Consider the following 10990-nt stretch of genomic DNA (forward strand, 5'->3'; position numbering starts at 1 on the left):
TAAATAGAGGGAAAAAAGACATTAGACAAATATAATAGCTGAATGTAAATATAAATGTAAAATAATAATAGCTTAACTAAATATTTTTCAAGTAAAAATTCAATTTTTAAAAGCAATTGCTCAGGCTTTCCAGGAATACCCAGAACTCAACTCATCTCCCCCCATGGACACAGCAAATCTACAATTACAGATGGACAATTTCCTCTGAAAAAAGATCTGCAAACTAAATAAAGGACTTTCCACAACAAAGAATAAAAGGACCACACTGAGTAGGGTAAGAGAGGCCTAAACATGGTCTTGTTAAAACACACACACACACACACACACACACACACACACACACACACACACAAAGAAACCCTGGTGCAAAGTTACCTGATAGAGAGGGATCTCATTAGACAGGCACTTGTTCCACAGGAGGGCGATGTTAATGCCCCATGTAGCCCCTGGGATCTGCACCAGAGATGAGTTCCCAAAAGACTTGGCTTAGAAAAAACCAGTGGGAGTAACATCTGGGAGTCCCAAAGTGCTATAGGAAATGGAGATTTTCCTCTTGGAGGGCTCATGTGTGGTCTCACTGCAAGACCTGGTAAAAACAAACAAACAAACAAACAAACAAACAAACAAAAAAACAAACCAGTTCAGTTTGCAAAGCACTTAGATTATGTTAGAATTTTCTTGGCTTTCTGGGGACATTGCCTCAAGGAGCAGGGAATAGTTGAGACATTCACCAGAAACAGAAGCATTAGTAGATGCCAGTATTGGATTCTCCACTTAGCCTACTAATACAGGCCGGTGAGTTCAGATGCAGCACCCTCTTGCCATCTTGCTGGGATGGACAAGATTGGCAGGCATGGTACCTTCTGAGTCCTGAAAGTATGGGTGGTTGCTGTGCTCCCCCACTCTCTGGCTGTGATAGGCAAATACTAACAGTTGAGAATTCTTCCGTTCCCTAGCATAAGTCTGCAAGATTAGGCAATTGTGACATTCTCCCACTTCCTGGCTGGGACTAAAGAGTGTGATCATGATCAGTATTCTCCAATTCCCAGACTAAAGCCAGCACATACACAAATGAGGCATTCTCCTGCTGCATTGTTGAAGTCCATGGGCTTGTATATTCAAGACATTTTCCTGGTGCTTTTCTGAAGCTGGTAAGTGTGTTCCACTCCATATACTCTCCAGCTGCCTTGCTAAAGTGAATGGATACACACAATCCACACAGGAGACACCACTTGATCTCCTAGCCTGGTGGCCAAGAGGGCTGGCATTCCAGAACTCCATGGGACTAAACAATCAGAAAGAGTTTTTGGCAGACCACCATCACTGGGATAGTGCACAAACAGTATAATGAAACACAACACGTCTTCCTATGAAGACGTCTATTTAGTTAGCCTGGAGGTTAGGCCTGAGGGACATCTTCAAGTTTCCCACAAATGTAGAGGCTACATTTTTTTAAATGTATTTTTAAAAAATATTTAAAGAGACAAATCTTTAAATATACTAACTCAAGAAAAGATAAGAAAATCAAATAAAATCAGAAATGAAAGAGGAGACATTACAACAGAAACTACAGGCAGAATAGCAAAATTATATACATATGTATATATACACACATATATATATGCACATATATATATTATGTGTGTGTGTGTATATATGTATATATATATATAATTTTTTTAAATTGTATTTATTTTCATGTGGTTATCCAGTTTTCCCTTACATGATATGTTGAGGAGACTATCTTTCCCCCATTGAGTATTCTTGGGTCTCTTGTCAAATATTACTTGACCATATATGCAGGGGTTTATTTCTGGGCTCTTGATTCTGTTCCATTGGTCTACATGTCTATTTTTATGGCAGTACTATAAAGGTTTTGATTACTATAGCTTTGTAGTATAGTTTGAAATCAGAAAATGTGATGCCTCCAGCTTTTGGTCTTTTTCTGGATCACTTTGGCTCTTCAGGGTCTTCTGTGATTCCATACAAACTTTAGAATTGTTTTTTTCTATTTCTGTGGAACTTTGATAGGGATTCCATTGAACCTATGGATGACTTTGAGTAGTATGGACATTTTAACAATTCTTTCAATCCATGAACATGGGATACATTTCCATTTGTTTGTGTCTTCTTCAATTTCTTTCATTAAAGTTTTGTCATTTTCAATGTATAGATCTTTCACCTCTTTGGTTGAAATTATTCCTAAATATTTTAATTTTTTTTATGTTATTGTGAATGGAATTGTTTTTCTTTTATTGTTTTTTCTTCCCTCAGATGTTTTGTTGTACATGTAAGAAACACAATTGTTTTCTGAATGTTGATTTGGTATCATGCAACTTCATTGAATTTGTTAGGTAGATACAATTTTTTGGTACTGTCTTTAGTATTTTCTAAATATAGGATCATATTAGCTGCAAAAATAATTTTTATTCTTCCTTACTGATTTGGGTACTATTTTTATCTTTATCTTGCCTGATTACTATAAATGGGAATTCCAGTACAATGTTGAACAAGAGTGACACTCTTGTCTTATTTTTCATCTCAGATGAAAATCCTTCAAAATTTTACCATTGAGTATGATATTAGCTGTGAATTTGTATATGGCCTTTATTATGATGGGGTATCATAATAAATTTGTTGAGAGTTTTTATCAGGGAAAGATGCTATATTTTGTCAATGTTTTTTGTGCATTTATTGAGATGATCATATGATTCATATCTTTTTATCTTTTATTCAACTTATGTGGTGTTTCACATTTATTGATTTATATATATTGAATCATCTCAGAGATAAATCCTTTCTCATGATGAATTATATTTTTAATGTGTTGTTGAATTTGGTTTGGTAATATTTTGATTAGAATTTTTGCATCTATGTTTATTACAGATATTTGTCTGTAATTTTCTTTTCTCGTGGTATCCTTTTCTGATTTTGGTATCAGGGTGATGCTGCTCTTGCAGAATGAGTTTGAGAGTGTCTTATCTTCAATTTTTGGAAGTGTTTGAGAAACATTGCTATTAATCTTTCTTTATATATTCGTTAGCATTCACCAAAAGCAACCTGGTTTGGGGATTTTCTGTTTTGGGAGTTTTTGATTACTGATTCATCTCCATACTCTTATTGGTCTGTTCAGATTTTCTATTTTTCATGTTTCAGTCCTGATAGATTATATGTTTATAGGAATTTATCCATTTCATCTAGGTTATCCAGTTTGTTTGGCTATAATTATTCATAGTAGTCTCTCATGTTTCTTTTCATTTCTGTGGTATCTGTTGTAGTGTATCCCCTTACATTTATAATTTTGTTTGATTTCTTTCTCTTTTCTTGAGTTAGTATAAAGGTTTGTCTTTTTTAATATTTTTAAAAGTCAAGTCTTAGCTTCATTGATTTTTTCTGTTGTTGTTCTAGTCTCTATTTCATTTACTTCTGCTTTGATATTGGTTATTTCCTTCCTTCTACTACCTTTGAGCTTAGTTTTTCCCGTAGTTCTATGAGGTATAAAATTAAATAGTTTATTTCCATCTTTCCTCCTGTTATTAATTTCTAGTTTCATACTTTTGTGATTGGAGAAGATACTTGGTGTGATTAAGGAGCTTTTGTGGACCGTTTGTGGGAATGTAAATTGGGATAGCCACTGTGGGAAACAGTATGGACGTTCTTCAAAAATTTAAAAATAGGAGTACCATAGGATCCAATAATTCCCCTCCTGGGTATTTACCCAAAGAAAATGAAAACAATAGTTCAAAAAGATGTATGCACCTGTATGTTTATTTCAGCATTATTTACAATAGCCAAGATAATGGAAGCCACGTAAGTGTCCGTCTATAGACAAATGTGGTATATACATACAATGGAATATTATTCAGCCATAAAAAGGAATGAAATCTTGCCATTTGCAATGACACAAATGGAGCTACAGAGTATTATGCTAAGTGAAATAAGTCAGTCAGAGAAAGACAAATCCATATGATTTCACTCAAATGTGGAATTTAAGAAACAAAACAAACAAGTAAAGGGTCTTGGGGAAGAGAGGAGGTGGCAAACCAAGAAAGAGACTCTTAACTATGGAGAACAACTGATGGTCACCAGAGGGGAGGTTTGTGGTGGGATGGGTAAAATAGGTGATGGGGATTAAGGAGTGTACTTGCTAAGATGAGCATTGGGTATTGTGTGGAAGTGCTGAATCACTATATTGTACAAATGAAACTAATATCACACTGTATGTTAACTAACTAGAATTTCAATAAATTTTTTTAAAAAGACAAATGGATAAGGATGATTTTATTCTTAAACTTGCTAAGACATGTTTTGTGACCTATCATGTGATCTACTTACCCAAGAGAATATGTGCACTAGAAAATAATATGTATTCTGTTGCTTTTGGATGGAAGTTTCTGTATGTGTCTGTTAGGTCCATTTAGTCTGCAGTATGATTCAGGTCAGTTTCCTTGTTGATTATCTGAATGATCTATTTATTGCCGAAAGAAGAGTATTGGGGTCCTCTACTATTATTGTATTGTTTTCTATTTCTCCCTTCATACCTGTTGCTATTCGCTTAATATATTCATGTGTTCTGATGTTGGGTGCATGCATAAATATTTATAATTGCCATATCTTCTTAATTAATTGATCTCCTAGGATTATATAATAACCTTCTATGTTTCTTGCTACTGTTTTTGGCTTAAAGTCTACTTTGTCTGATTTCAGTACAGCTACTTTTGCTCTCTTTTCATTTCCACTTGCATGGAATATCTCTTGCCATCTCCTTACTTTGAATCTATTTATGTCATTGAAGCTGAAGTGAGTCTTTTTTTGGCAGCATACAGTTGAGTTTTATTTTTTATCTATTCAGCCACTCTATGTCTTTTATTTATTTGTTATTTTAAAAGATTTATTTATTTGAGAGAGAGAGAGAAAGAAAGCGTGTTAGCAGAGGGAGGGGCAATGGAAGAGGGGGAGAATCTCAAACACTCCCCACTGAGTGTGAAGTCTGACATGGGATTTGATCTCAGGACCCTGAGATCATGATCTGAATGAAAATCAAGAGTCAGACACTTAACCAGCTAAATAACCCAGGTGCTCCACTTTATGCCTTTGAATTGGCCTATCCATTAGCACTAAGAGTAATTATTGATAAATACTAATGTCATCTTATTGTTTTCTGGCTGCTTTACAGTTCTATTTTTCTTTTATTCCTTTTTTGATACCTTCCTTTATATATTGATGCTTTTCTTCTCTTTATCTTTTTTGTTTCTATTGTATTTTTTTCTTAGTGGTTCTCACGAGGTTTACATTATAAAACATAAAACATAAAGTAAAAAATCATAAAACAATATATGTTATTCTGATAACAGTTTAAGCTTGATCATATACAAAACCAATATTCTTTTATTCCCCCTTTTATGTTTTTGATGTCAAAATTTATATCTTTTTATTGTATATCCATTAAAAATTGATGAAACTATAACTATGTTTAATAGTTTCTATCCTTTAACCTTTATTCTAGAGTTAAGTAGTTAGCACATTATTAGGGTATTTTAAATCTGACTACATACTTATCTTTGCCAATGTGCTGTGTATTTTATATGTTTTTATGTTACTAGTAAGCATTCTTTGGTTTCAGCTTGAAGAAAACCTTTCAGCATTTCTTATAAGGCAAATTTAGTGGTGATAAATTCCCTCAGCTTTTGCTTATTAGGGGAAAACCTTTATCACACCTTCAATTCATAAGGACAACTTTGCTGGTTAAAGTATTAGTTGGTAGTTTCTTACTTTTAGTATTTTCAGTATGTCATCCCATTCTGTCCTAGCCTGTGAGGTATCTGCTGAGAAACCCATTGATAGCCTATGGGAATTTTCTTGTCTGAGAAATATTTTTTCTCTTGCTTTTAAAATTCTCTCTCTTTGGTTTTAGACAGTTTTGTTATTAATTGTCTTGAAGAACATTTTGGATTGAAATTTTGAGGTGACCTATTTGTTTTATGAACTTGGGTGTCCAGATCTCTCCCCAGGTTTGTGAATTTCTCAGCCATTATTTCTTTAAATAAGCTTTCCATTCCTTTCACCCCCTCTTCTTCTAGAAATCCAATGTGTACATTATATCTTTTCATGTCGTTCCATAACTCCCACAGGCTTTCTTGATTCTTCCTTCTTTTTTTTTCTTTTTGCACTTCTGATTAAATAATTTCAACTGATCTTTCTTCTAGATCACTCTTTTTCTCTTCAGCTTGTTCAGGTTTGCTGATGAAGCTCTGTATTGAATTCTTTACTATGGTCATTATATACTTCTGCTATGATAGTTCTAGTTTTTCTTTTTTCTTTTTTGTTTTCCTTCTCTTTGTTGAGCTTCTCATCTTATTCTTTCTTTTTTTTTTTTAAGATTTTATTTATTTATTTGACAGAGATAGAGACAGCCAGCGAGAGAGGGAACACAAGCAGGGGGAGTGGGAGAGGAAGAAGCAGGCTCATAGCAGAGGAGCCTGATGTGGGGCTCCATCCCATAACGCTGGGATCACGCCCTGAGCCGAAGGCAGGTGCTTAACCGCTGTGCCACCCAGGCACCCCTCATCTTGTTCTTATACTTATTCCTGGTTTCATTAAATTGTTTATCTGTATTCTCTTGTAGCTCTCTGAGTATCTGTAGAGCAGTTACTTTGAATCCTTTGTTGAGCAATTACTCAATTGCCATTCATTTTGGAACAGTTATTGGAGGTTTACTATATTCCTTTGTTGGAGGCATTTCCTGATTCTTCAAGATCCCTGTAGCCTTGCATAGATGTCTATACATTTGCAGATGTGGTTACCTCTTCCAGACTTTATGGACTAATTTTAAAAAGGGAAGATTTTCACCTGTGAATGGGGCACACTTGATCATGCTGTGATCCTGGGTCAAGTGATGCAGTGTACTAAATACAGCAGCACACAGTGGCACAGGGTCCAGGGAATGTCTTTTTGGCTCAGGCCACGGGGGTCTATCTTATCAAGACTTGTATGGTCCTTGTGAGCACCCTATGGAGTCTATAGTCACTGCAAGGGTTGTTTGGGTCCTAAGTGGCACTTCCAGGACCAATAGTTAGGGGCAAGTTTAAGCAGCATTGGTGGCTAGACCAAGTGCTGTGCACACATTTAACTGTAGGGCCCAGCTGCAATTGCCTATGTAATGGTAGAGATCAGTTGGGAGACACACGTGTGATCGGAGCCAGGGTAGGTAGCAAGGACCAGTGCCAACTATAGGCTCACGGGAAGTTGTAGTGGCTCTGGTTGTTTGCTCTCATAGCTTCACACTCTATCTCCAGGTATGCGTACTTCAGTGGAGACAGTGATGGGCCTTTGGCTAAGAGGCATACAGGCACACAGCTGGAGGGGCTAAATTCAGGTACACTGATAAAGTATTTGTATTTAAAATATACAAAAAATTATATTAAAGATACATAAAGAATCCCTGAAACAATAAAAAGCAAACAACCCTACAAAAATGGACAAAATATTTGAATTGAAACTTCATCAAAGAAGATATATAGATGACAAATAAACACATGTAAAAATGCCCAACATCATTTTTCATTAGGAAAATGCAAATTAAACTCAAAATTAGATACCATTACATCTCTATAAAAATTGGTTAAATTTAAAGAACTAACCATGGTGTGAAGATAGTGTCCCATATAGTGCTGTTGGGATGTAATATTGAACAGTTTCACAATTTTTTAAGAAGGTAATCATTCACCTACCATATGATTCAGTCATTTCACTATTTACCCAAGAAATAGAAAGCTTATGCAAATACAAAGCTTTATATATAAAAGCTTATAACAGCTTTATTTGTAGTAGGTGAAATCTGGAAATAACCCCAATAGAAATCAGCAGGTGATTGATAAAGTATTGTATATCCAAACAATAGATTACTATTGAACAATAAAAAGGAATGGACTATATAGTTACATGTACCAATGTGGATGAATTTCAACATTACCCTATGTGGAAAAAGCAAGATTAAAAAGAATACTGTCTAACTCTATATTAAATTGTAGAACATGCAAACTAATTTATAGTTAGGGAATGCAGATAGATCAGTGACTGCCTATGTGGGGGAGTGGTAGCATGATAAGATTATGTGGATGATGGATATATTCATTATTTTGACTGAGGTGATGATTTCATGGGTGTATACATATAACAAAAGCTATCAAATCATAAATCTTAAATATGTGCATTTATTATATGTCAGAAATATCTCTAAGATGTTAAGGTAACAAAATTTAAATAAATGAGGATATTCGCACTATTTTGCTGCCAAACCTCAGGCACTAGTTAAACCCATTTTATTTACCTACCAAATAAAAAATTGTAAGAATTTTACACTAAATGGAGAAAAGCCACAGATGTCAAACAAAACAGTCTTTAAAATGTTTGCCTAATTGGGGTATATATTTATCAAATCGTATCCATATATACAGTTAAAATATTTGCATTTTATTGTATATAAAGAATAACAATAATAAGAAAAAGAAATACCATATATGTGAAATATCCAAGACTCCCATCCACTGCTAATGGGAATATATTTGTTATAATCATTTAGGAAAATCATTGGAAAATTTACTAATGTTTGAAATAGGCATATGCTATGAAAAACCATTGCTATTCCAAGGACATATATCTGCTGAGAAGTATGTGTACATATGTTGACTAAAAGACATGTAGTAGAATATTCATAGCAGCACTATTCATTATACTCATAATTGCAAATTACCTGAATACCCATAATGGATAGAATGCATCAATGGTGTTTATTTCTATGCAAAGATAAAGCATACAGTGATGTGAATGAACATTTTACAACTATAAACAATGATGTGCGTGAATTCCCAAATTAAGTATGAGTAAAAAAAATGAGTAAAAAAAAATCGACAAAAAAGTATATACAAAATAATTCTACTTACATAAAATTTAAAATCTGTAAAAAAAAAGATTCATGCTCTTAGAGACCAAAGTAGTAATTATCTTTGGAAAGGATAACAACTGGAAGAAATTAGGTTGGGAATTCTGAGGTAGTGGTAATATTATGCTTCCTGAATTTAGTGTTGGTTACACGAATGTGTTTAATTTAGAAAATTCTTTGAGCTATATAATTATGGCATACATCCATTTCTGTTTACATGTTATACTTCAGCAAAAATTCACTAAATGAATAATAATAATAGAAGAAATCAAGATATTTGTAAACTTTGGAAAGAAATGATGATTAAAGTTGTCCTGAGGATTTTCTTGGATTCTGGCAGGATCTGTTTTGAGAACAGAATAGTTTTTGCTAATTAATTTCTAATATATTTATATATTATTCATTGCTAATATGTTACATTATTTCTGAATATATAACACTTTAATTTTTAAGTATAAGAAATAACAGAAGATGTTTGTCTTTCTCTGTATTTCATTAAGCATTATACTCTCTAGTTCCATCCATATAATTGCAAATGGCAAGATTTCATTCTGTTTATGGCTGAATAATAGTCCATGCAAATATATATATATGAATATACCACATCTCTCTTTTCTTTTCTTTTTTTTCTTTTTCAAGTTTTTTATTTGAATTCCAGTTAGTTAACGTTCAGTGTAATATTAGTTTCAGGGGCACACATTCTTTGTCCATTCATCTACACTGTACATTAACTATACTGGAATTGAAATTAATTAAGTTAAATTAAAGTAAATAAGTAAATTAGATTAAATTAAAAAATAAATTTAAAAATATATTCACATTATAAATCTAGGGAAAAAAAGAAAACCTAGTACCCATAGAGGTGGGCAGAGGAACGAATTAAACAGGTAAAGGGAATTAAAAGTATACTTATCTTGATGAGCACTGAGTAACAAATCCAATTGTTGAATCACTCAATTGTAAACCTGAAAAGAATATACCACTGTATTCTAGCTATCCTAGAATTAAAATTTTAAAGAAACTTCAAAAAACCATTAAAAAAGAAAGAAAGCTGTAATATGTTTCACAATGTCAATGAGATGGAAGAAAACCACACATACACACATTATATATAAGTAGATAGACATAGATACAAGAATAGGTGTAGATATGGATTTTATTTAGATGCATAAAACATGGGTCATTTAAAGATGATTTTCTTCAAGAAGAGAAACTGTGACTTGGCAAGGGTGGGGGAAGGGGGTTTTCACAGAATTTTCCTTTCTAAATTTTTAACTTAAATCCTATTAATGTGTTACTTTTTAAAAACATTGATGTCATAAATATGCTGAATATAGTAAGCAGTACTCAAAACATTTATACAGTTACCATAATAATGAAACAAATATGCATAAAGACAAATAAGAATTGTGACAAAAGTGCATACTTCCCCCTGTAAGAGTTGGCAATGTATTAAAATTTCAATTATTTATATAAATATTATATATATAAAAAGAATAAAGTGAAAGAAATATGTTTATAAATATGATATAAATATAAAATAATATATAATTATATATACTATATATTATAATTATTATAATATATTATATATATAATATAAATATGTTATATTTAGTGAAGTAAATATCCACTGATTTCTATGTTTCATTTCTAGATATAATTTTTATCAAAGAAGACTACAATGCACAGCAGAACAACTGGCTTATTCTGAGTTTCTACATTGTTCTGCCCTTTATCATAATATTTGCCATTATGATCATGAAACGAAATGAAATGAGAAAATCATGCAACAGAGAGAATGCAGAATATGAAGGGTAAATATTACTATGCAAATAATTTATGATCTTAGATTGTACTGCTCATTGACCAGTGAAATGAATTCATAGTTCTATAGCACTTAGTGATATTCATTCCTAAGTATGCACTATTTTTAATCTAGTGTAAATGACATTTTTATAATTTTGTTTTCCAATAGATTGTTGTTAGCATATTGCAACAAGTCAAAACTTTGGCTGTTCTGGAATTGTTTTCCTCATGAATATTTAC

General features: G+C 32.8%; 1 protein-coding gene across 1 annotated transcript in view; it reads left to right on the forward strand.

Moving 5' to 3' along the window:
- The window catches only part of LOC123780332 (disintegrin and metalloproteinase domain-containing protein 18-like), a 148581-nt gene extending 137819 nt beyond the window's left edge, over positions 1-10762 (forward strand). The window contains exon 19 of the mRNA XM_087856316.1: positions 10599-10762. Within this exon, the coding sequence (XP_087712442.1) occupies positions 10599-10762 (164 nt within the window). The remainder of the gene's footprint in view (positions 1-10598) is intronic.
- Positions 10763-10990: the final 228 nt, after the last annotated feature.

The sequence above is a fragment of the Ursus americanus genome, chromosome 27, assembly GCF_024610735.1.
Source record: "Ursus americanus isolate L20-20 chromosome 27, mUrsAme1.1.p, whole genome shotgun sequence".
NCBI classification, from domain to species: domain Eukaryota; kingdom Metazoa; phylum Chordata; class Mammalia; order Carnivora; family Ursidae; genus Ursus; species Ursus americanus.